This window comes from Rhinatrema bivittatum, chromosome 9 (assembly GCF_901001135.1).
Source record: "Rhinatrema bivittatum chromosome 9, aRhiBiv1.1, whole genome shotgun sequence".
In the NCBI taxonomy this organism is placed as follows: Eukaryota; Metazoa; Chordata; class Amphibia; order Gymnophiona; family Rhinatrematidae; genus Rhinatrema; species Rhinatrema bivittatum.
Window position 1 is genome coordinate 25,071,647 of NC_042623.1, and position 27,044 is coordinate 25,098,690.

General features: G+C 45.4%; 1 protein-coding gene across 5 annotated transcripts in view; it reads right to left on the reverse strand.

The window, feature by feature from the left end:
* Nucleotides 1–27,044, reverse strand: part of NRF1 (nuclear respiratory factor 1) — a 336,328-nt gene that overhangs the window by 33,298 nt on the left and 275,986 nt on the right. The window contains exon 12 of one of the 5 annotated variants that reach the window (XM_029615702.1): nt 21,776–22,768. The exons of the other annotated variants lie outside the window; for them this stretch is intronic. Within the exon in view, the coding sequence (XP_029471562.1) occupies nt 22,713–22,768 (56 nt within the window). The 3' untranslated portion in view covers nt 21,776–22,712. Of the gene's footprint in view, nt 1–21,775; nt 22,769–27,044 lie in introns of those variants that run through there. 5 annotated transcript variants of the gene reach the window in all.

Sequence of the window (27,044 nt, forward strand, 5' to 3'; positions counted from 1 at the left end):
ACGAGTTGGGTTCCCACACTGGAAACAAATTTCTTAGGACAGACTGGTCAAAGACAGAATCCTGTCGCCCAGTCTTGTCCAGGCAGTATTGAGCTGTGAAGGTGTGGAGAGAGCTCCATGTCGCAGCCCTGCAGATGTCAGCAATCGGTACTGAACGGGGTAGTGTGCTACTGATGTTGCCATTGCTCTGACTGAGTGTGGCTTCACTCGTCCCTGTAGTGGAAGGCCTGCTTGCTGGCAACAGAATACGATGCAGTCTGCCAACCAGTTTGACAGTGTTTGCTTGCCCACCGCATTCCCAAGTTTGTTCTTATCAAAAGAGACAGAGTTGGGTTGACTTTCTGTGGGCTGTAGTGCGGTCTAAGTAAAACGCAAGAGCACGCTTACAGTCCAAGGTGTGAAGAGCTCGCTCACCTGGGTGAGGGTGAGAGTGAGGTCTTGGAAAGAAAGTGGGCAAGACTATGGACTGATTTAAATGGAAATCAGTTACCAACCTTAGGAAGGAATTTAGGGTGAGTGCGGAGAACCACCCGGTCATGGAGGAACCTTGTGTAGGGTGAGTAGGTCACAAGGGCCTGTAACTCACTCACTCTGCGAGCAGATGTGATGGCTACTAGGAAAAGAGCTTTCCATGTAAGGTATCTGAGTTTGCAGGAGTGCAAGGGCTCAAAAGGAGTGTGCATGAGTCGTACAAGTACGACATTGAGGTCCCATGTCACGACCGGTGGCTGTAGAGGAGGCTTAAGTTGTACTAAGCCTCTCATGAAGTGACTCACCAGGGATTGAGCCATTATCGGGGCATCCCCTATTCCTTGATGGTAAGCAGAGATGGTACTAAGGTGCCATCGGATAGATGATGTCTGGAGACTAGATTCCGAGAGGTGCCAGAGATAATCCAACAGACTCGATGTGGGACAAGAAAAAGGATACAAGCCCTTTTGTGTGCACCACAAAGTAAATCTCTTCCATTTACAGCGGTAGGATTTCCGCATGGAAGGCTTCCGTGAAGCTACTAGGACTTGAGATACGTCACTTGAAAGGTCGAGTGGTTGTAGTATTAGCCTTTCAATATCCAGGCCGTCAGAGAGAGGGCCTGGAGGTTCAGGTGCCGTAACTTGCCGTGATTCTGTGTTATGAGGTTGGCCGATGTGCCCAGGCGAATGGGGTCCTGGACAGAAACGTTGCGAAGTATGGGAAACCAAATTTGGCGCGGCCAGTATGGGGCTATGAGAATCATTAAGTCCCGGTCCTGTTGTAGCTTCACGAGAGTCTTGCTTATTAGTGGAATCGGAGGATACGCATAAAGCAGGCCTTTGTTCCAGGGACGGGAGAAGGCATCCCTGGCTGGTGCATGCCGGTCCCTGTGCAGGGAGCAAAAGCTTTCCACTTTGTGGTTCTGACTGGACGCAAAGAAATCGATGGTCAGATGACCCCACCGGTGGAAGATTCTGCTCGCAACCGAGGGATCCAGAGACCATTCGTAGGGCTGGAAACGTCGGCTGAGGCGGTCCGCCAGTGCATTCTGTGTGCCCGCTAGATAAGTGGCTCACAGAAGAATAGAATGCGACAGGGCCCATGCCCAAATCTATGCTGCCTCCTGACAAAGCAGATAAGAGCCCGTGCCCCCCTGTTTGTTCAGGTTCCACATTGCAACTTGGTTGTCTGTTTGAATCAGGACAACTTTGTTGGAGAGGTAATCCTGAAATGCCTAAAGGGCGTACCGCATCACTCGAAGCTCCAGGAAGTTGATTTGATGGGTCGCTTCAGCTTTTGTCCAAGTCCCTTGAGTTTGAAGGCCTTGGACGTGGGCTCCCCAACCTAGGTTGGAGGCGTCCGTAGTTAAGGTCACCTGAGGAGCTGGTTGCTGGAAAGGAAGACCCACTTGTAAGTTGGCTTTGTGTGTCTATCAGGCAAGGGACAGACGAAGCTGGCTGGTTATGTGTACCATGGACGACAGCGGCTGAGTAGCTTGTCGATACTGGGATTTCAGAGTCCATTGGGTCACTCTCATGGCAAGGTGTGAAATAGGGGTGACATGGACAGTTGATGCCATGTGGCTGAACAACCTGAGTAGCTGGCCAGCTGAGGCTCTTTTTCAACAGTGGATAAAGCTAGCAAGGTTGGACAGCGTAATCGCACAGTCGTTGGGTAAGAATGCTCTTGACAGTGTCGTGTCCAGGTCTGCTCCTATAAAGGAGAGAAGATGAGACGGTGTCAATTGGGAATTGGGGTAATTTACTAGAAAGCCCAATGAGTTTAGAAGCCTTATGGTGAGACCGAGAGAGTCGAGGGCTCCTTGTTTTGTCTGGCTTTTTATGAGCCCGTCGTCCAGGTATGGGAAAATGTATATGCCTCTGCTGTGTAACTGCGCAGTCACGACTGAAAGGCACTTCGTAAAGACTCGAGGCGCCAAGGCTAGGCCGAATGGTAGTACCTTGAATTGAAAGTGACTGTGGCCCACCACAAATCGCAGATATTTGCGATGAGGAGGTGAGATCGCAATATGGCATATGCGTCTTGAAGGTCCAGAGAGCAGAGCCAATCCCCTTGATGAAGTAGAGGAAGCATGGTGCCCAGGGATACCATCTGAACTGTTCCTTGTGAAGAAACGTATTCAAGGCCGCCAGTCTTTTTTGGAAAAAGGAAATATCTGAAGTAAAACCCCTTTCCTTGCTGATTTGGTGGAACTGGTTCCATGGCTCTGACTGATAGAAGGGTTGAGAGCTCTGACTCGAGTTTTCCTGTGTGGTCGTCCCAACTCCAGGATGGATTGGGTGAGACGTCCAGGGGTATTTTTACTTAACCATGGGTTATGATGGACAGTACTCACTGGTCCGTGGTGATTAGATGCCAATTTGTTGCAAAGTGGCACAGGCGGCTCCCCACTGGAATATGGCTGCTGCTCTCTGGGAAAGAGTCAAAATCCAGACGCAGGGCCAGCTTGTAGAGCTGGCTGTGGTCTAGATGTTCTAGTTTGGTGCACATGTCCCCTCTGAGGTGCCCGAGCCGGTCGTGCATGGGTGCAGGAGGGTAATATCTGCGTGGCCTGTAGAATTGTTTCTTGGGTTCTCTACACGTGGCCCTGTGGGCTACGGAGGGAACATATGGGGAGACAGTTGACAACTGGCGCAGGGTCTCATGATGGTTCTTTAACTGGGCCACTGTGTCCTGGATCTTATCCCTGAACAGGTTGTATCCAGTACAGGGTAGATCTGTCAGTTTGTCCTGCACTTCCGGGCGTAGGTCTGAGGCCTTAAGCCAGGTCCAGCGTCTAGCACTGATGCCCGCTGCCGAGACCCTGGATGCTGTTTCAAAAGAATCGTAGGCAGCTCTGACTTCATGTTTACCTGCTTCCATTCCTTTTTGTAGGATGGAGGACAAGGCTTCTTGTTGCTGTGGTAGTGTCTCCGCAATCTCTTGGACGTGTTTCCAGAGATTTCTATTATATTGGGTCATGTATAGTTGATATGCTGCAATTCGTGACATCAACATGGACCCTTGGAAAATCCTTCGTCCTAATGCATCCAATGCTTTCTGTTCCTTACCAGGAGGGGCACAAGAATGTGGACGCGACCGTTTAGCCTTTTTCTGAGCTGATTCCACAACTACAGAGTGGTGGGGCAACTGACTCTTTTGAAAACCTGGGGCTTGTTGAACCAGGTAGGTAGCATCTATCTTTTTATTGACTGGGGGATACCGTACCTGGATGTTCCCACAAGTGGTGCATGAGGTCCAAAAGAACTTCATGTACCAGTATTGCCATTATTTCTTTTGGAGCATCTACAAATTGTAAGACCTCCAACATTTTATGGCGAGCATCTTCCTCCGTGACTAGTGTAAAAGGTATAGTCTTAGACATCTCTTTGACAAAACTGGCAAAGGAGAGGTCTTCTGGAGGAGATCTTCACCATTCCTCCGGCTGTGAAGGCTCTGAGAGTAGGTCTTTGGATGTCGGTGATGAATCATCTGAGGATGCATCGCCCCATGGATTATAGGGACTTTTGCCTTCTCCCGGTGGAGCTCCCGATGAAGCATACCAAAGCCGAGAGGGTGGGAAGGCATCAATGGATGCGGCCTTGGCATTGATGGAATCTGCACCGGCATCGGGGCAGATGAGGTGCGCTTGGGGTAGCCCCGATGGTCCTGGCAAGGGCTCCGGCATCGACTGTTCCCGTGGAGGGATGTGGCTGGGAATCGATCCTTCCTCCTCCGAGGAAGCCGGTACTGGAATCGGGACCTGCGGAGGCCTCTATGGATGACTCGATGCCAGCGTGTCTGGTGGTAGAGAAGTCGATAAGGCACCGATGAGCGTATCGAGGCGCTCGAGGAGCAGTGCCACCATCGAGGGAGCTGGTTCCGGGGCTGGCGCTGACTGGAAACCTCGCAAGACTTTAAGCACTGCCTCTTGGATCATGCGGTCCAATTCCTCCTGGGAAGCCGGCATGGGTGGCACAGCAATCGGGGCAGGAGGCAGGCTAGGCGTTACCAGAGCCTCCACCAGTATTGGTGGGGAACGCCTGGGGGTCCCGGGTCCAGAGGAGTATGGGGCTCCTCTCCCCAGGCCCTTTTCGCAGGCGGCTCGATGGAAGTCGATGCCACTGCAGTATCCGTGCCGGCAGTGGTCGGGGACACCTGTCGGTGCCAGTGTCGTTTTTCCCTTGGTGCTCGGTCCGGTCTTTCCCCGGCACCGAGGACGATAACACCGATGTCCTCGATGGAGTCGGTGACGGATGGTCACCCTGTCCATGGTGCTCCTGGCGAATCGTCTCCGAGGTCGATGGACCCTCCACAGTTGGTGGCGCTTGAACTGGCGTCGATGGAGCAGTCTGTTTTGAAGCAAATAACTGCTCCATTTTGTCCAGGCGAGCGGGACGGCCTTTGGGGGTCATTTGTGCACAACTAGGGCATTGACGAACATCGTACGAGGGGCCTAAGCACAAAACACATACTTCATGCGGGTCCGTTATGGACATGGTCCTCGGACACTCAGGACATTTTCTAAACCTGGTCGCCATGTTAAAATTTGGCGGGCGCACGGTCGGTGCTCATCGGGCACAAAAGCGGTAAGCCACCGGGAACCGACCGCAAGTACCAGAAAAAACACTTACCAAGCGTCGGAGGGAACGGAGCGCGATGGGGGTCTCAGCTGAGGGATTTTTTGAGAAGATAAACTTCAAATAGCTCTGTGAGGAAAGTTGTGAGAAATTTCTCACAGAGCTCCTAAAGCGCGAGGCAACTGCTGTGCGGAAAAAAAGAGACTGAAGGGGGACTCCTGATGGCTGCAGGGTTAGTGGCATGCTGGGCATGCTCAGTGTACCAGTCAAAGTTCTAGAAACTTTGAGAAAAGTGTTCTGTGACAGGGCTCCATCTGATGATGTCACCCATATGTGAGGACTACCATCTTGCTTGTCCTGGGAGAATTATATATGCTATAATGCTATCCACATTCAACTACACACTCCAAAACCTCATCTATACTCAGCTATTTACCTATAAAGCAGAGTTGCTTACTTGTAACAGGTGTTCTCTGAGGACAGCAGGATACTTAGTCCTTGTACATGGGCAATGTCACTGGACAAAGCCAGGGATGGAGCCGTGACTTTACAGCTTTAAAAGTTCACTAATATGCTCTAGTAAGCACGTGTGGGACTTTCTGCATCGCTGTGTCTGTGCAAGGACCCTTCCAGTTAGGTATTTAGCTATTAGATGAAAAGATCCGATCAGTGGTAATTTTTCTAATAAAAAAGATCCTGGTGTCAGGCCCAGCAACAGCCTCCAATGTACATTTTTTCCCAATGGGGAAATGGAAGAAAGTTCAAAAAGATTCCAGGTTGGTAACCTGGTATGATCTGGCAGAAAAATCACTATTGGATCCAATTCCCAGAGGCAATAGGCGGATTTTGTGAGACTTAAGTATCCTGCTTTTCTTGGAGAAAACCTGCTACAAGTAAGCAACTCTGCTTTCTCCAAGGACGTCCTCAGACGTGGGAATTCCTAATCACAGGTTGCCCTCAAAAAAAAAAAAAAGGAAAAACACAACAAGCCAATGAGCCAACAATCAGGCCGATACAGTACAGTGCGCTCCGGTAAGTACGCTCCAGTAAGGGGTAAAAGCGCGTCGAAAACGCGTGTCCAACCCCCCCCCCCCCCCCCCCGAGACTAATAGCGCCCGCAACATGCAAATGCATGTTGCGGGCGCTATTAGTCATTCCCGCGCGATACAGTAAATAAAATGTGCAGCCAAGCCGCACATTTTACTTTAAGAAATTAGCGCCTACCCAAAGGTAGGCGTTAATTTCTGCCGGCGCCGACTTAATATCATGGCGATATTAAGTCGGAGGTCTCAAAAGTTAAAAAAAAGTAAAAAATAAAAAAAAATAAAAAATTTAAAATCAGCCCACGGCTCGCGGGTTGAAAATCGCTCAATTTTGCTGGCGTCTGGTTTCCGAACCAGTGGCTGTCAGCGGGCTCGAGAACTGACGCCGGCAAAATTGAGCGTCAGCTGTCAAACCCGCTGACAGCCGCCACTCCTGTCCAAAAAGAGGCACTAGGGACGCGCTAGTGTCCCTAGCACCTCTTTTTACCGCCGGCCCTAATTTAAATATTTTGGTTTACTGAATCGCGCGCACAGGACACTGGCCTGTGCGCTTGCCCGCACTCCCGTGAACTTTACTGTATCGGCCTTTGTTGGCAGCAGGCCATTTTGTGAATTTTATACGTATATTTATTTTAGCAGGCAACCTGGAAATAAGAATGGGCCCTGGAGGAGTTGCAGGGGCAGGGTGTGGATTCTAAACCTCTAACAGTCCTTACAGGACAAATTGACCAAAGCTACTGTCATGTCAGGAGCTCCTGTCCAAATAGTATTTAGATGTGAATTTGTGGATGGAATTTTACATTGCAGTTTTGCAGATCTCTTCCATGGATGTTGATCTCAGGTGAGCTACTGATGTTGCAATGGCTTTGACACTATGAGCCTCAACATGCCTTTCAGTCAGATCTGCCTGGGCATAACAGAAATAGATGCAATCTGCTAGCCAATTAGTGTGCATTTGACTACAGCACTTCCAGGGCTTTTGGGAACAAAGGAAACAAAAAGCTGGTTGGACTTTCTAAGACAGAAGGCTAAGGTTCTTTTCTGATCCAGAATGTGTATGGCTTGTTCATCTTTGCAGACATGGGCATGGGAAAAAAATGTTAGGAAGACGATTGAATTGTTAAGGTAGAAGTCTGACACTATCTTGGGCAGGAACTTAGGATGCATGTGCAGAACCACCTAATATGAAAAATCTTAGTATAGGGCAGATTAGTCACTAGGGCATAGAGATCACCAGTTGTGTGCCAAAGTGACCGCCATCAAAAAATATGATCTTCCAAGTTAGGTACCTTAGCTCACAAGACCCTAATGGCTCAAAGGGAACTTTCATCAGTTGGATAAATGTCATGTTGAGGTCCCATGACACAATGGAAGGCTTCATGGGAAGCTTCAAAGGAAGCAAGCCCGACATGAATCTGAAAGCTAAAGACTGTACAGAGATTGATTTACCTTCTGTGTGGTGATGGTAATTGCCAACTGCACTGAGATGAACCGAAACAGAGTTAGGCTTCAGATCAAAAGATGTAGAAGGCATTCAATAAGTTTGTGTGGTACAGAAGAAAGGATGTAGGACCTTTCCCTCACACCATTAGGCAAACCTCCTCCATTAAAATCTAACAACCTTCCCAGAAGCCAGAAAAATATGAGACATATTCTAATTGGTTCAGATGCCCTAAGCTACCCTCTCAACATACAGACTGTGAAGGCTAAGGTCCTGATATTGGGATGAAGTGGTGAGAGTTGGAGAATTTGTCAGCCTGATGGATAACTCCCACAGGGGCGGGAACCAAATCTGTCCTAGGATTATTAGGATAAGAGTCCCTCATTCCTTTTGAGTTTTAGAAAGGATTTGCCAACAGACAAATTGGAGGATATTCATATAGAAGATCCTTTCCTCAATTTAGGGAGAAAGTATCCAAGGCTAGCCTTCCTTGTGACCTTCTCCTCAAACAGAACTGAGCAACCTTCCTGTTCAGAAGAGATATAAAAAGATCCACTGATTTGCTACTCTGCCATTCAGGAATCATTTATGTATCAGTATCTCCACTAGGATGTTGCCTTTGCCCACCAGATACATGACTCTTCACAGTCATTCTGAGAAATGACCCAGGTCCACAGTCTAATTCCCAACTCAGGAAACACAATCCTATTCCTTCCTGCTTCTTTACACAGAATATAGCCACTTAGTTGTCTGTTAGGATAATTTTATGGCCAACAGATTTCTAAAAGCCCTTAGAGCATTCCAGATCATCCTTAACTCTAAGAAATGTATATGATAGTTTTTTTCCTGAGCAGACAATAGGGTATGGAACCTCTCTACATGAGCCCCCTCCCCCAGCCTAGGTTGGACATGTCTGCTAGCTCTAAGGGCCAGATTTATTTGTATCAGCCATCAAGATAGTGAGTCCCTGAGCTGCTGAGTAAGCTGAATGCTGTCCCATAAATCTTGAGTGGCCTGAAGACACTGAGAGCAGAGCTCCTATAAATTCTAATTGAGATGAGGGATTTTGGGTAATGTTTGACAAATCCTGGCAACTCTAACCACTGTATGGCTTTGATTATTGATTCTATGGCACCTCCTTGAGACATGCTCTTGACAACCAATTGTTCAGATAGGGAAACACTACACACTCAATCTGTGAAGTTGTGCAGCCACCACAGCTTGATGTTTTGTGAATGTGTGTGATGTTGACACTAGGCCAAAGAACAGTGTACAATATTGTAGGCGGTATTTCCCAATAATATATCTGAAATATCTGAAATATTTCTTGTGACATGAAAATATACCTTTGTGGGTATAAGCATCCATTAAATGCCCTTCTAGTAGAAAAGGAATTAAAGTACCTAGGGATAGCATTTTGAACTGTTCCTTTAGTATGTATTTGTTCATGGCCCTTAGTTCTAGGATGAGTTAGGGTCCTCCTGGTTTTATTTAGGATCATAGAAACATAGAAATGACGGCAGAAGAAGACCAAATGGCCCATCCAGTCTGCCCAGCAAGCTTCCCTCATTTCTTCTCCCATACTTATCTGTTTCTCTTAGCTCTTGGTTCTAATTCCCTTCCACCCCCGCCATTAATGTAGAGAGCGGTGGAGGAGCTGCATCCAAGTGAAATATCTAGCTTGATTAGTTAGAGGTAGTAGGAGTAGTAACCGCCGCAATAAGCAAGCTACACCCATGCTTATTTGTTTTTACCCAGATTATGTTATACAGCCCTTATTGGTTGTTTATCTTCTCCCCTGCCGTTGAAGCAGGGAGCTATGCTGGATATGCGTGAGGTATCAGTTTTTTTCTTCTCCCCTGCCGTTGAAGCAGAGAGCTATGCTGGATATGCATCGAAAGTGAAGTATCAGGCACATTTGGTTTGGGGTAGTAACCGCCGTGACAAGCCAGCTACTCCCCGCTTTGTGAGTGTGAATCCTTTTTTCTTCTCCCCTGCCGTTGAAGTTATGCTGGATATGCGTGAAGTATCAGTTTTTCTTTTCCCCTGCCGTTGAAGCAGAGAGCTATGCTGGAAATTCGTGATGTATCAGTCTTTCTCCGATGCCGTTGAAGTAGAGAGCCATGCTGGATATGCGTCGAGAGTGAAGTATCAGGTACATTTGGTTTGGGGTAGTAACCGCCGTAACAAGCCAGCTACTCCCCGCTTTGTGAGTGCGAACCCTTTTTTCTTCTCCCCTGCCGTTTAAGCAGAGAGCTCGGCTGGATGTGTGAAGAAACACTTGGAATAAAAAACCTGCCCTCTTTCGTATAGTGGAAGGGGCTTGACCGCTTTGGCTTCTAAGAATGAAGAGAGTTCCTCGTCCTAGCCACCTCTCAGTGGGCAATGTAGCCTTCCCCTCTCCCCCACACGTAGGTTCTCTGGGACCAATACAGGTACACTGGCTATGTTTTCTTGATCCATTCAAAACCCTATCCTTGTTTTTAACTGGGGACCTGACTGTGGCTTAGGTGTCCTCTATAATCTGGGTCAAGAGTGAGGCCCCTGTTGTTGTTAATGGGAATGAAAGGATGGAGGAAAGTGCCTCCTTGGTATCCCACTTGACAGAAGGGCAGTTCAGAAGTGGATGCAGAGAGGGTCTGAAACAAGGTGCAATGGTGTTTAATTTGATCCTCCTCTTCCTTGAGCTCATCTCCACAGAGATTTTCTCCCTTGCAGGACATGTTAGCAAGTATTTCCTGTGTATCTGAACAGATATCTGAGGATCATAACCATGAGTGCTTATGAACTCCAATCCCAATGGCAGAAGCTCTCATTGCTGTTTTGAAAACATGGTAGGTTAACCTGAACATCTGTTTTCCACACTCCCAACTCTTGCTCACTAGTGATTCCAGGTCATCATGTTTCACTTGAGAAGAGAACATGATAGGGCCTTTATCTTCTGCAGAATGCTTTGCATACAGTGGCCCATGAAGAACTGGTAGGATGCTATGAGAAGAGAGCAGGATTCTGGTAAATCTTTCTCCCAACCATATCAAGGGTGCATGGGTCATGCCCTGGAGGCACCAAAGAATGTCTCCTTGACTTGTTGGCTTTTTTGAAAGTGGATTCTAAAATAAACTGAGGAGGCAGTTATTGTCTCACAGATCCAAGAGCCTTTTGTATACTATACATTGTTAGCCTTTCTATTAACTGGAGGTACAAAGAGGGGGGTCTCATCTGAACCTCCTTAAAGATATCATGGACGGATACTGCCACAATATCCCTAGGGCAGGGCTTCCCAAACCTGTCCTGGGGACTCCACAGCCAGTTGAGTTTTCAGGATATCCACAATGAATATGCATGAGATACATTTGCATACCATGGAGATTTAGTATATGCAAATGTATCTCATGCATATGCATTATGGATATCCTGAGAACCCAACTGGCTGAGGAGTCCCCAGGACAGGTTTGGGAAACCCTGCCTTAGGGGGATTGATAAACTAGAGGATGTCCTATATTTGTGTCCTGGGTTAGCCTCCTTTTGTAACCGAAATGGAATAGCACCCACCATTTCCTTAACAAAATTGGAAAAGGAGAGGTCCTCCAGTGGCAACTTTCCTATGGAAAAGAAAGGTCTGATGGGAAACCTGTTGACTCCGCCTGATGAGAGAAGTCCTCAGATCCATAGTAAGACCCCAGGAATGCTCAGATTCCATCTTAGAGATTGGCGAGACAGTTGTCCACATCTGCACCTATTTATTATATAATTTATATCCTGCTGATCCACCACTATCAGCCAGTTATAACATTACATACAAAGTCAATAAAAGTATAATAGCAGTCAAGGCCTCCATGAGGGTTTCCCTTGACTGTTGGGGCCTAGGCTCTGATTATAGTCTGTGCACTGGTGGGGTGTCCTCCCTAATGTGCTGGAGATCAATATTGGTGCATCTGAATCAGATACCAATTCCCCTCTGGGTCTCTGTATCAATGTGATACTGCCAGGTGCCAGTACATTGTCCAGGGCTGGATGAATGTCAATCTGTATTGCTATTGATGAAGTTGATGCTCCGATGTTAGCCAGATTGAGATTCACCACTTCCTGGATCTTTCTCTCCAAATCCTCCTCAAAAATTACCAATGCCAAAACTGCATGAGAAGCAAGTGGAATATCATCATCTTTCTGGGACACCTTGAGGAGTATCAGTGGCTGCACCTTTGGCTCCTGGAGACTTTCATGATCCCACAGACTGTCTTGAGGGTCAGGAGCCATCTATGTGGGAATGCTTGGAAGGATGTATGGCTGAAGCTAAGTGGTGGTGGCCGCTAAGTAGCCAGCTATGTTCAGTGGCCACCCCTTAACTGGATAAGTCACTTATCCGGCTAAGTAGATAACCAGATAGTCAATGGGTGGGGAATGGGTGATCGGGGCGGCATTATTTATCCCTTTATTTTAACTGGATAAGTGCCTATATTTAGCCTCATCCAGTTAAAGTTAACTGAATAAGTTAGAACAGCTCAATAGAAGGTCTAAAGTTATCCAGATAGAACTTATCTGATTATATTCAGTAGCAAGCCATGCAGCTGAACATCCCTTCTAAGTTATCCGGATACATTATATCCGGATAACTTAGGTAACCGGATATCTTTGAATAGTGAGCCCACCCTGACTAAATTATCTATTTCTTAAAGCCCCCTTTCTGTCATTACACATCCGAGCCACACTCACTGCCCTCCCCCTGACCTCCATATGGATGAACATTATTCTAAATATACTCTGTGCCAAGACAGAGGAAATTATCTAAATGTCTCACATGGCTCTGAAATATGTATTTTAAATGTGTATATGATAGCAATATAGACCCATTTCTCAGAACATTTGACATTCATAAACAGCTTTAATTATTGTTCTCAGTTGGGGTTTGTCAGATTCTGCGTCTGCAGTATCCAGCAGTCAATAAGGGTGAACACCTGTTACAAGGTGTGCCCTAAAATGTTATATATGCAATTGAGCATTATCTTCCCTTTGGTTTGCAAAAGGACAAAATATGGGTAATACTCTCTTGCTCACCTCAAACAATGGAGATGGCCTGCTGCTTCCATCACTAATTAACAATCCCAGCTCACTCGGCTGTAATCCCATTTCTTACATTTGTCATGTCGACAGTCCCCCAGTGAAAAAGTAAATCTTTGCTGCTAAGGTTGATGATTAAAGGCAATAATTATCAAGTGCTGAGGTCACTTGTTTGATTTGCAACTGTCCGTGTTGACATATAATACCATTTCATCTCAAAATTGGTAATATACTCAAACAAGGTAACATTTTCTATGATGACATAGTCTTTTAGTCCTTGAGGCTGGTATTTTACCTTACGTAACCCTATTCAGTCTTCCTATTCTGAACATCACCCAATACATGTTTTCTGAATAAGCCAATAGGATGTACACATGCAGCAACTGATTCTGAAACCAGGCCTTCCTTTTTCACTTACCACCCAAATGATTTACCAAATTGACAAACTTCCCAGACCCATGCCTGCTCCTTATCACTAGAACCCTGGCCATAGAACCAGGATGGCAGCCTATGGTGACCATGAAACTGAGTCAAATAACCAGTCTTTATGAGTAACTGGCCATGAAAGCAACCAGGTTTCAGAGGAATTTCTGTTGCCTTGTGGCATAAGACATCAACGCCTCCAAAACTAGGGGGCCGATGCAATACAGTGCGCTCAGCCGGGCCCACTGTTAAACCCACAGTCGGACGTGGGATAAATAGGCACTAATCCACCCCCTAATGCAATAGGGGGATTAATGCCTATTTAACACGCATCTGACGTGGAGTGAATGAGATAGCGCTCATCACATGCAAATGCATGTGAATGAGCCTATTACTCATTCACTCCGATGCAAAAAGATAAATGTGCATCTCAGATGCACATTTTTTGCTCAGATATTAACGCCTGCCTGGAAAACTGCTTTTCTGTACTTCTTTTTTAAAGTAAAAAAAACAAAACAAAAAACTCGGCAGACTGCAGAGTTATGAAGACTGACGCCGGTTAACTCGGCCTTGGTTTTCATAACCGGCCGCCTGCCATTAATGAAAATGGCCGCCGATAAACTCGCCATGCGTGCGTTAAAAAAGTGGGCGCTGAAAGGTCAGTGCACATAATTGCATCGGCCCCTAGGTGTCCAGACGTAAGTGATAACCCAGTGACATAAGTAACATGAGTGCATTCTTAGGTGCTCCTCAAATTGAGTTGCCCTAGCTAATGGATATACTAAGTGAGAGTTCTAGAGTGTTCTTGATGCACCAAGATGCATGACATGGCTGGCTCCTTATGTATCCCATATGCAATTAGATAATGTGATCCAGCAGTCATTCTCCAAAGGGCTAGAGATAACCTGCCTTAAAAAATTGTATTTGTTGCTGGTTACTCCAGTTGGTTGGTTCAAAATAGTCATTTATATAAGATTTAATGAAACTGACATCTGCCTTCATTTTAGATGAAATAGGAGTTCACCATATGGGGGTAAATCTCAAAGCAATAGCACAGAGAACATGGTCTATGCACATAAAGGTTTCATTAGAAAATCTGCCGGTCTTTGTGTGCAAAATTCAGTTTCACACACTTTTCTGCGTGCAAAAAAAAAAAAAAAAGAGAGGCATTCCAGGGGCAGAGTTTACATTTAGGTCAAACTTTTGATTTTAAAACAGCATGCATATAAATCCACATGCACAAACTGCACCATGCCAGGAGCAGGTGGAACTGTGTGTGTGTGTGCACTTTCCAAGAAGTTTTGAAAACCGAAGTAGGCCCAGCAAGTCTGCAGGTGAAAAGGTACCTTTAGATTTTCCTGTCTTTACCCTCTTATTGACTACCTCCAATAAACTGACGGAAGATGGCAAGGGCTTTATGAGGAGAAAACGCGTGAGGCCTATGCATGCCATTCATTCATTTGGGGCACTGTGTGGCTCAGGTACTGTTTCTAGAGAAGGCACAAGCACAAGTTCACCCATTCTAGTGCTGTTTTGGTGTGTAAAACCAAATTTATGTTTTAGGGAGGAGCCTGGCAGTTTCCACCAGGATTTTTTCTTCTCCTATTTTATAACCCTCTCCCCCAGTTTATGTTAGCCCAGTCATTGCAGTATCGGTGCTCGGCCATGGGCCATGCACCAGGGCTCCCTTCTGGAACCCTGCAACCATGGGCCCTAAAATTCTGCCGCTGTGCCTCGCCACTGCACAGTTAATATAACGAATCCCTCCCTCCCACAGCGGGCTGTGAACTCTGCCTCTGCAGCATCCCTAGTCCAGCTGAGCTGGAGAGCAGAAGACCTGAGCTAGGAATCATATCCCAGACCCTCTGCATGTGTGTACTGCCACGGGGCCAACAAGCCAACCCAGAACCTTTTATTCTTAAATAAAAAAAAAAATGTCTATGAGAATAAGACACAGGACATGCCATTTCATAACTTTAATATTTCTTATACTTCAACAAATGCTTTCAAGTATGTTGTCTGCTAGGGCTGGCAGGATGCAGGGAGCTAATGCTTTTAAGGTTTAGGGGGGGGAAAGAGAAGATGCCCGCTGTTACTCTGGCAATCCCTGCCAGGCACAGACTGGTGCTGAGAGGACTTCCCTCCAGCTGTTGATGGTTTCTGAAAGTCACTCAGACAGGTAGTCTGAAGTGTTAGTAGGGGTGGTGGAGGAAGGGGTGTATACCAAAATACAAAAAAAATAGAGGTAAGAATTCAAGAGAGTCCTCACATTTCATCTTTATTACAGTCTGAAAAAATGCTGTTCACTGAGGTAAATTCATTAAAATGTTTTTCATAAGTTTTGCTGACATATCGAACAATAAATAATTGTGCTGATAAGCCACATTATTGAACCAAGGTTGCTGTACTACTTGGGTTCCTGCTTATTGGGAGTGAGTGAGTGCGTGTGTGTGTTGGGGGGCAGGAATGGAGTATGCTTTTGAGGCACCACTCACAATCCTGTAGGGTACACATGAATGGGGATAGGGAAGCAACAGTGGATAGGCTGAGCTCAGTTTAAGAATGATTTTGCATGGGCCTGGCTGGTGACCGCTCCGGTGGCACATGTGCTGTGTAGTGCCATACCATGTGGAAGGTCCCCGAGTCGACTCCAGAGTTCCCCGGGCTCAGCTGAGGATATTGTGAAGCAGCATTCATAGCCCTTACAGGGGAGGAAGTCATGGTCATTGCTTAAGGGAGACAACTAGTAGCTAGAATTAGGGCCCATGACTGCAGGGTTCTGGAAGGAGTCCTGGTGCAGGGTCATCAGCCCAGGACTGTCACTGTAGTGACCAGACTAGGTATTGTCAGGAACAGGGAGAAATAGTCCCAGGTAGTTGCAAATGGTACCAGGATCCAGCATTGCAGCTGCTTGTGCTGGATGACCAAAGGATGCTGCTGGGTCAAAAAAAAAACAACAACCCAAAACAAAACTGATATTGGAGGAGCTCCAGCGTAAGTAGTGTTGAACAAAAGAGGTGGTTATTTTTTTTACAGACGTGGGGGAAAAGACAGCAAATGAGTGGTCAGAAGTGGCAAAGCGTGACATGCAGCAGGTTTCAATTAGGACTGGAAACGCAAAGAGTGGTAGAAGCCCCAGTAGGGGAAGCATTATAAATAATTATATTGTTCAACCTAATATAACTTCTGCAATATTTTTCTCCTCTTCCTCTCTCCCTGTAATGAAGAGCCTTAAATCATGTGTACTTAACCCTCAGCATACAGCCTGTAGGGAGTTATATGGATTGGGCTGCAGCAGAGGTGGAAAGGTCACAGAACATTCCTAGTGGCTAAACGATGGAAGCCAAGAAAAGGTTAAACCGTACTGATTGGGGTAACCTGCACAGAGCAACAATCACCTTAAGAATGAAATAATAAAAAACAAAATGATAGCTGGGCAGATTGGATGGACCACTTGGGGTTGTTTTTGAATCAGTAACTTTTACCCATACAAGAAGTACACCAATCTTCATTTTTATCTACCAAAAATAAACTATTTTTGCATTTCAAATGATTTAACAGGTCTCCTTTTAGTTGACAGAATGAGCTGAACAAATAAGTCTGTTGATAAAAGTCTGAAGAAGAAAAGCATTTGGAAAAAAAAAAAAAGGTCATGCTACAGATTGTTGAGATTACTTACCTGATAATCTCCTTTTCCTTAGTGTATGCAGATGGACTCAAAACAAATGGGTATAGTGTGCTCTTGCTAGCAGTTGGAGATGGATCTGACGTCAGCACAGGTACATATACCCCCACATTAAGTGTAGCAATTCAGTAATCTTCCTTGCAAAGCTTTATGGATATATGTGTGACTGACCGATCGATTAAATGAACAGGATTACCCTGACCAATTGATGGGAGCTGGAGACCGCCAGTGTACTCAGCCGGAAGGCGTTGACACCCGGCAGGGTGGATGCCCTATATAAGAAAACATGGCTTACCGTGAGTCGGTGAATCCCCATGTATACCGGCAGCCGGGCGGGATGCGGAGTCCCTCTGCATACACTAAGGAAAAGGAGATTACCAGGTAAGTAATCTCAACATTTCCTAGCGTGTAGCAGATGGACTCAAAACAAATGGGATGTACAAAAGCTACTCCCGGACTGGGTGGTAGGCTGCCCGAGGACCGTGTAGGATTGCCCTCGCAAATGCTGTGTCCTCCCTGGCCTGGACGTCCAGACGGTAGAATCTGGAGAAGGTATGGAGGGAGGACCACGTCGCCGCTTTACATATCTCTGCAGGCGACAGCATCCTAGCTTCTGCCCAAGAATGAGCCTTGACCTGTAGAGGTGGTGGTTTTCCTGCCTCTACGTAGGCTGCCTTGATAACTTCTTTAATCCAGCGGGCGATGGTTGGCCGTGAGGCTGCTTCCCCTTGCTTCTTTCTGCTGTGCAGGACGAACAGGTAGTCCGTCTTTCGTACTGCTTCAGAAATTTCCAGGTATCTGGACAGTAGTCTGCCAATGTCGAGATGGCGTAGCATTCGACTTTCTTCCGACTTCTTCAAACCTTCCGTGGTAGGCAAGGATATGGTTTGGTTGAGGTGAAATTGTGAGACCACTTTGGGTAAGAAGGAAGGAACCGTGCGAAGATGGATAGCCTCTGGAGTGATTCTGAGAAACGGATCACGGCAGGACAGTGCTTGGAGCTCTGAGATGCGGCGTGCTGAACATACGGCCAGCAAGAACACCATCTTCAAGGTTAACACACGGAGAGACATGCTTCGAAGGGGCCTGAAGGCGGATCCCGCTAGAAATTCCAATACTAGGTTGAGGTTCCACAAGGGCACTGGCCACTTCAGTGGCGGGCAAATGTGTTTGACTCCTTTCAGGAAACATGAAACATCTGGGTGTGTGGCAATGGTGTTGCCGTCCCTCCTGGGACCGTAGCAAGACAGCGCTGCCACCTGAACCTTGATGGAGTTGAGGGATAGACCCTTCTGAAGTCCATCTTGCAGGAAATCCAAATGATAGGGAGTTTTGCAGCATGTGGATTGGTGCTGCGAGTGTCGCACCAGGCTTCAAATACTCTCCAGATCCTTATATATGTTAGTGATGTGGAGAACTTGCGTGCTCGGAGGAGTGTATCTATTACCGGCTCTGAGTATCCTCTTTTCTTCAGTCTAGCCCTCTCAATGGCCAGACCGTAAGAGAGAATTGAGCTGGATCCTCGTGGAGGATGGGACCTTGCCGCAGCAGGTCCCTGTGTGGAGGCAGGGGTAATGGATTCCCTGCCAGTAGTATTCTCATGTCTGTGAACCAGGGTCTTCTTGGCCAGTCCGGGGCCACTAGAAGAACTAGGCCTCTGTGCCGCCGAATCTTGTGTATAATGGCGCCCAGCAGGGGCCATGGCGGGAAGGCATATAGCAGGATCCCCTGAGGCCATGGCTGTACCAGGGCATCGATCCCCTGGGATAGAGGATCCCGCCTGCGGCTGAAATATCTGGTTACTTGAGTGTTGGACCTGTCTGCTAGTAGGTCCATGCCCGGCGTCCCCCACTGATCCACAATCATCTGGAAAGCTGTGGGCAACAGCTGCCATTCCCCTGGATCTAGACTTTCTCTGCTGAGGAAGTCCGCCGTGGTGTTGTCCTTCCCGGCGATGTGAACGGCGGAAACGTCCTGGAGATTTGCTTCTGCCCAAATCATCAGGGGAGTTATTTCTAGGGACACTTGTTGGCTTCTGGTTCCGCCCTGTCGACTGATGTATGCCACCGTGGTGGCATTGTCTGACATCACTCTGACCGCTCTGTCGCGAAGTCTGTGGGCAAATCGCAGGCACACTAGCCTGACTGCCCGTGCCTCTAGTCGGTTGATGTTCCACCTTGACTCTTCTCTGGTCCACCGCCCTTGGGCGGTGAGTTCCTCGCAGTGTGCTCCCCATCCGTTCAAGCTGGCATGTGTGGTGAGCAGAATCCAGGTTGGGGAGGACATTCTTGACCCCTGGCTCATGTGGCCGGGCTGTAACCACCACCGTAGCTGATTCTGCACTCTGGTCGGCAGAGGTAGGTGTATGTTGTAGTTCTGTGATTGTGAGCTCCATCGAGATAGAAGGGCGCGTTGCAGTGGTCTCATATGAGCCCGCGCCCATGGCACCACCTCCAGAATGGATGCCATGAGGCCGAGGACTTGTAGGTAATCCCGAGCTGTGGGCCGGCTGGCGCTCAGCAGGACCTGCAGATGATTCCGGAGTTTTGACTTTCTCTTGGAGGTCAGGCTGACCTTGTCTTCTTGGGTGTCGACTTGGACCCCTAGGTATTCCAGCGACTGGGACGGCTGTAGGGAACTCTTGTTTATGTTGACTACCCATCCTAGGCTTTCCAGAAGAGCTATAACTCTGTTGGTTGCCCGGTGACTCTCCTCCGGTGACTTTGCCCTGATCAGCCAATCGTCCAGGTAGGGATGGATGAGAATTCCTTCCTTCCTGAGTGCCGCCGCCACTACTACTATGACCTTGGTGAAGATCTGCGGCGCGGTGGCTAACCCAAAGGGTAAAGCTCGGAACTGGAAGTGCTGATTCAGGACTTTGAAGCGTAAATAGCGCTGGTGATCCCGATGGATTGGGATATGTAAATAGGCTTCCGACAGATCTAGGGAGGTGAGAAACTCCCTTGGCTGTACTGAATTCTTGACAGACCGCAGAGTTTCCATGCAAATTTAGTCGTTAGAATTTGGAAACACGCTCAGCGAGCGTGAGGTAGCTCCAAACTGCTTTGGAGACGGAAATTACTGAATTGCTACACTTCCTGTGGGGGTATATGTACCCGTGCTGACATCAGATCCGTCTCCAACTGCTAGCACGAGCACACTATACCCATTTGTTTTGAGTCCATCTGCTACACGCTAGGAAATGTGGATTTTGGCGATATCTGTAGGCAGATGGGCACTCAGAATGGCAGGGGCTTGAAGATACATGAACACTGTGGGGTAATATGTAAATCAGGCAAGTTGAAGCTCTGGGAAGAATCAATTAGTTTTTGCGGTCAACAGTAGATATTTGTATTGAGTTTGTTGCATGACGGCATTAGTTATTTTGGACAGACTGGTGTGCATTGGGTGACCTGTAAATTTCTGCTGATATATGGATATTTTAGGGGCAAACTAACACATTAAGCTTTGTTTTCGCTTGGCAGTTTCTTCCTGCTCAGTGGTAATTTTTTAAATAAAAAAAGGTACCAGATCAGGTCCAGCATTAGCTTCCACTTTTTCCAACGAGGAAACTCCCCCCCCCCCCCCCCCCCAAGTCCTAAAAAGGTTATGGGTTGGTGATCTGGCAGAAAATCACTACTCCTGCTCAATCATAACCAGCCTCCTAAAGGCTACAGATATTTTGTACAACCCCTTCCAACTCCTGTGACAGGTTATGACTCTGCAATAATGTGGATCCTGAGTACGGGCTGTGGGATGTTGCTGTTGAGTGATGAATGGGACTTCCTCTTCCTCCCGGGGCTATGAATGCTGCCTCTGAAGCATACCCAGCACTGGCTGGCCCAGGAAGCAGAATCCTGGATTGGGAATCAAACTCAGGTCCTCTGTATAACAATCCTGCCCACTGGGCCGGCCCCGCTGGCGAACATTCTGAGGTACTAGTGGGTGTATGGACACGGATTGGTAGATGAAAGTTTTGTGGTAGCCCTAAAGGTACATAGTTATTTTGGGGGTACTGACAGAAATACATTTTGGGGTATCTATGAGCATGACGTTAATCTGAAGCAGCTCTTGGCATGGAAAATCTTCAAAACACATTGGATTCCGCTACAAGGATCTTATTTATGGTCAAGCACAATGAGAATAATAGCGAAGAGATGGGGGGGATCAAATGCTGGGTTTCAAAATTACAAAACAAACTATAAATTCACCCCTTAACAATCACTGAGACATAGGAACACGCTTTACAAACATTTATAATATGACCTCATATTATTAGAGATGCCGACCCTAACAACATGAGGTCATATTATACATTTTTGTAAAGTGTGCTCCTAGGTCTCAGTGATCATTAAGAGGTGAATTTATAGTTTGCTTGGTTGGTATTATTCAATTAGAGGGATCTGACGTTACCTGTATCGGATTCCAAAGTTAAGCAACATAAGTCTGAGAAATCATATAGTCAGATCATTTTATGAAAGGGGGTCAGAAAGTAAAATATGCCGCACTTGCAGTCTTCTATTTTTTTTATCTTGGACTCCTAACCAAGAACTCACTGAATCCATTTCTATAATATGATTAACTAGTGCTTTCCCACTGTGATCTATGGGTACATTTAGCAGGTTCCCTGCTTTCTTGGAACACACTGTTTGGAGCATGAGCAAGTTAGTCTGTATTATCTACCAATGTCATATTAAGACATGCAAATTACAGCTGACTAGTATCATTTCACTTAAAGCTGCAGTACATGCAAACTATTTTTTTAAAGTTGTTTCATTTGGCAGTTCAAAGTTGATTATTAATATCTCCTTTTATCTTTCTGAGCTTTTATTTCACGCCTGATGAGCAGTTAATGCTTAAAGCTTTTTTTTTTTTTTTTTTTTAACACTCCTCTTATTTGGCCACTCCCATCATCATAAATGCAAGTAAACCTGGGTTGCCGCTGTGCTGAACTTCAGCAAAACCCTTTGCAGGCACCACACTGACAAGGGGTAAATAACAAATGCAGCACAGATGGCTGAAGGATGACCTTAGGGAAGGAGATCTGGGAAAACAGGGATGGTGGCCATGATGGTGCACATTTTTTTTTATTTTCAAAAGAAGCAAATATTTAAAAATATGCATATTAGACCAAACAAGAGACCTAAGAATAAAGTCAAAAAAAGAAAGCAATAGACCCAATTTGATACTTTGAACAATGTAAACAATACTGCTTTAACTCTGCTATTGAGTTAGATGGAGTAACCCACACAGGACCATCTTGATAAGAGGAACAGTCTATAGATAACTGTATATTGCAGCCATAATCATCAAAATCCTTGTTTCCAAGATGACATAGAGGAGCAATACCAGGATAAACCAGTGGCATATTTTGTTTCTAGCAAAGCTGAGAAAGATTTTTTTAGAAGATGGGAGGATAGGGGAGTTGCTGGTGATAGAGAGAAATAATTAAGTACTTTTCTCAGGTTTTCCAGTTTTCAGTAAGCCACTTGTGAGAAGCCCCCTTTGAGTACAAGAACATAAGCACTCAGCTTTACCTGTATTAGATGTGCATGCATCCTATCACATATTGGTATGCTTCACATATATCTATAGAGGCTCTTCTGCAATTAAATACAAAAAGTCTGGCCATCCATGTTTAAATTGAACTGTAAGATTGATAGGCAGCTAGTACAGTAGGCAGAACAACAACATGGCCTGGGTATATTTTAGCAAGAAAGAGATAAGTCATTACAGTCAAAAACTTCCATGCTCAATAGCACTTCCCGCTGCAATTACACTCGCTGATGACAGTCAGAACTGTTTCTTCTTATAAACCACAAGAAATGGATAAATGAAATATGACTTTATTCTCTTGCAACTGAGTAAAAGTTTGCATCTGCAACACAACTCCTGAGGAAAGATCTCTTTCTTGGTGTCTGTCCTTCACTTGATTGTCTGGGTATAGACTGCTGTTGGGGCACAGCAGAGAAGATTTTGGCCTAGCCCTTGATTCAACGTCGTCTATATTAGAACCGTATTCTTATAAACCGGGACGAAGAATTATTTTCTTGAAAAAATACACCTTAAAAAAGAAAAAGAAGAGTCACAATAAAATTTTCTTAAAAAGGAATGCATTAGCAGAGAAGAGGAGAGAACGTGAGGGGGGGGGGGGGGGCAATGGAAGCTATTTTAGGTCTTCTGGCACTAATAAACCCATCTTTAGATTTATTACCAGTCCATACGAAAACTTTACTCCCAATGATCATTTTCCCTGCTGTACAAAGTAGCTTTTTAGCACTGTGTCAAATGTCTTTCTAAAATTCAAATAAATTATATTGATCACAATTTCCATAACCTACATTTTGGCTTACTTCTCCAGAAGCAACTGATCGGGTTATAGTTTTATCCTGCTCTCCTAGATCAGTTTCCCAGTCAGTTTCTCTCTGAGACTCACTTTAAAAGCTCTGAACAAAGAAAAAAAATAAAAATCACAGGCCCCCATTTAAAGCAGATGTACTAGGAATATTTTTTGAACATCTTAGATGAGATTAAAACAAAGTTAAACATCTGATCTTTCTTTCTTGTTCAGATTTTTCTATTACAAGATAAATAAATACATTTAAAAAAAAAAAAAGTTTTTCCAACATAGCCATTCCCAGCATTATAAATCCAAGCAAACTGGGGTGTTGCCGTGCCAGTTCTTATCTGACCACCATGCAGGTGAACATAAAATGAACAGCTGAAAACAGAGGGAGGTTTGTAAAAACAGGGGACGTGGACATAACCAAAGATGCATAGCATATCTCAAAAAAGTGTATGAAATAAAATAGTACTTCTAATAAAGGTGACCCAGGAAAAAGACTGAAAAAAGAAAGCAATGGAACCAAGAAACATACAAGTAATCTCGCCAGTACTGCTGGTATATGAGCTGTGATGAAATCAGGGCATCCAACACTAAACCAAATTACTCCATATCAAATATTGTTGGCAGTTCTTTTGTTCCCTCAGTTTTATTGGAAAACTGAAACGCCTTAGATGATGCCACAATAAGAGCTGAGAATTCAATTTCCTGATACGTCAGATCACTCCTGCAGCAAGTCTTCTGTGTGCCATATTGGGTCCTGACGCACAGGTTTGCCATTCTGGGTCTTTCCTAGACTGGGGGGGGTTAAACTTACTGCCATCATCAGCTGCGCTTTGACTTTAACTGGGATGGCTGAAATGCACTTGGCAAGCTCATTAGAAAGACACACTTATTAAAGAGAAGTCTACCTCCGCAGGACAAAATGAGTGCCTTCAATTTTTTAAATGCACATGGCTCTCCAATGCTGGCAATGGACAGCAATTTGTTCCCATCCATTAGGTCAAACCAGCTTCTGTGATAAGCTTGGTAATCATCAGTGGGTTTTTTTTTTTAAATTGCACTTTGGGACGGGCAGTAGCATTTTTCAGTTTTTAATTTTACTTTACAAAAAATGCAGAGAAATAATGAATTGTAACTTTGAAAAGTTACTTTAAGAGCATACTGGTTTGCAATAAACAGATTGTCTGGAACAATCTGTTTAAGTGTCATTTGTAATCCACACAAATCTGCTGACTTTCTAGGGGCTCAAATACTTTTGCAAGCCACTGTATGAGAGCAAATTAATAAGCTAAATAGTAGCAAATCACCAGGACCTCATGGTATTTATTACAGAATTCAGGAAGAACTATGAAAATCAGACTTGCTACTGGCAATCTGTAACTTATCATTAATATCTGCCACTGTACCTAAAGACTGCAGGATAGCCACCGTAATGCCAATTTTTAAAAGAGCTCCAAGGATGATCCAGGAAACTACAGACAACTGAAACTGATGTCAGTGCTAGGAAAAAATAGTGGAAGCAATTAAGAACAGAATTAGTGGGTATATGGATAGACATGGCTTAAGCAAAGGAAATTCATGCTTCACTAATCTATTATTTGAATTATTTGAAGGTGTAAATAAACGCATGGCTAAGAGAGAGCTAGTTGATATAGCCTATCAGGATTTTCAGAAGGCATTTGATAAAATACCTTATAAGAGACTTGTCAGGAAATCAAAAAGTCATGGAATAGGAGGTTATGCCCTATTGTGGACTGGCAACTAGTTAAAGGATAAGAAACAAAGAGGAGGACTAAATGGTCAGTTTTCCCAATGAAGAGAGGTGAACAATGGAGTGCTCCAGGGCCCTGTACTGGGACCAGCGTTTAACATATTCATAATCATCTAAAAAAAGAAAGCAATGAGCAAGGATATCAGATTTACAGATGACAAAAAATTAATCAAAGTAGTTATAACACAAGCTCATTTTGAGGAATTGCAGGACCACCTTGTGAGACTGGGGAGCTGCACATCTAAAGAAGAAATGAAATTGAATGTGGACAAGTGAAAAGAGAAGCACAAAGAAAATTAATCCTAAGTAAATGTTCACAGTGCTGGGTTCTGTAAAAGCAAGTTTGCTTACCGTAAACGATGTTTCCGTAGATAGCAGGATGAATTAGCCATGCTGTCATGGGATCTGTCAATCAGGCCCGGGAGGCGGAGCTTGTCAAAGCAGAGAACAGAGCTTTGCTCTCTGCGGCTGCAAGTGTGTTCCCGCGCAGGAAAGTAACGGAATCTCCTCAGTCTGTGATTAAGCTGTAGTGTAGTCGTAGACTTGGTGACTGCCAGGGAGGAGGGTGGGTCAGCAAGGCTAATTCATCCTGCTATCTATGGAAACATCGTTTACGGTAAGCAAACTTGCTTTTTCCCGTCGATAGCAGGGCTGAATTAGCCATGCTGTCATGGGAGTCCAAAGCTCCCGATCACGTCATGTATGACATATATGGTTGGACGTGATCTTTGACAGTGTGGCAGTCACCGTGGACAGGAGGATAGAGATTGCAATATTGTTTGTCCTATCTTCGCATCCGTGGCTGCTTGCTGGTCAAGGCAGTAATGAGATGTGAAGGTATGCAGTGATGACCATGTAGCTGCCTTGCAAATGTCTATGGGTTGCACATTCTTCAGGTGTGCTAAGGATGTTGCTACTGCTCTGACTTGGTGAGCTTTAGGAGTAGACTGTAAATGTAAATTCTGTTTGTCGTAGCAGAATTTGATGCACTGCGCTATCCAACTGGAGATGGTGCGTTTAGCCACTGGCAGTCCAGGTGCCTTCGGGTCGTAGGAAACAAAGAGTTGAGAAACAAGGGAGTACGAGTTCGTCCTTTCTTTGTAGTGTGTTAAAGCTCTTTTGCAATCCAGTGTGTGCAGTAGTTTTTCCCTATCATTTGCATTAGGTGTAGGGAAAAAAGTTGGTAATTCCATTGTCTGATTGAGATGGAATGGGGTAACTACTTTCAGTAGGAAGGATGGGTGAGTTCGTAGAACTACCTTTTGTTGATGAAATTGCAAGTATGGAGGATAATGGACCAAAGCTTGTAACTCACTAACTCGTCGTGCTGATGTTACTGCAACCAGGAATACCACCTTCCAAGTGAGGTATTTCATGTGTGCTGAGTCCATGGGTTCAAATGGGGAAAGCATGAGCTGTTCCAGAACTATGTTGAGGTTCCATGGAACTGGAGGTTTGGATACCGGTGGACGAATGTGTGTTAAACCTTTTATGAAACGAGTCCGTAATGGGTGATTGGATATAGGAATGTCATTGATTGGTCTATGATAGGCGCCTATGGCGCTGAGGTGAACTCTGATGGATGATGTTGCTAGACCAGCTACATATGGTGTATAAAGATAATCAATGAGCAATTCCGGGGAACAGTCCAATGGTGGTACACCTTTGGAAGTGCACCAGGCAGAGTAGCGTTTCCATTTATAGCTATAATTTTTCCTGGTTGAGAGTTTCCTTGATTGTAACAAAATGAATTGTGCTGAAGTGGAAACTCCTTGTTCTGTTAGAAGGAGCCTTTCAATCTCCAAGCTGTCAAGTGTAGAGATGAATGTAGCGGGTGTAGTAGTGTTCCTTGATCTTGGTTGAGAAGATCTTGACGATTCGGTAATAGAATTGGATCCTTGATGGATAGTCGAAGTAGGAAACTGTACCATGGTTGCCTCGGCCATGCCGGGGCTATGAGTATCAGTTGAGCTTTGTCCGCTATGCACTTCTGAATTGTTCTTGTTATGAGAGGTATGGAAGGAAAGGCATAGAGAAGGCCTGTCGTCCACGGAATGAGGAAGGCATCTTGAGCAATCCTGAATTGGCTTGGTCTTATCGAGCAGAATTTGGGAACTTGAGAATTGATCTCTGTTGCAAGGAGATCTATGGAAGGTGTCCCCCATTGTAGAAATATGTCCTGGACTACTTCTGTATTGAGTGTCCATTCGTGGGGATGAAAGA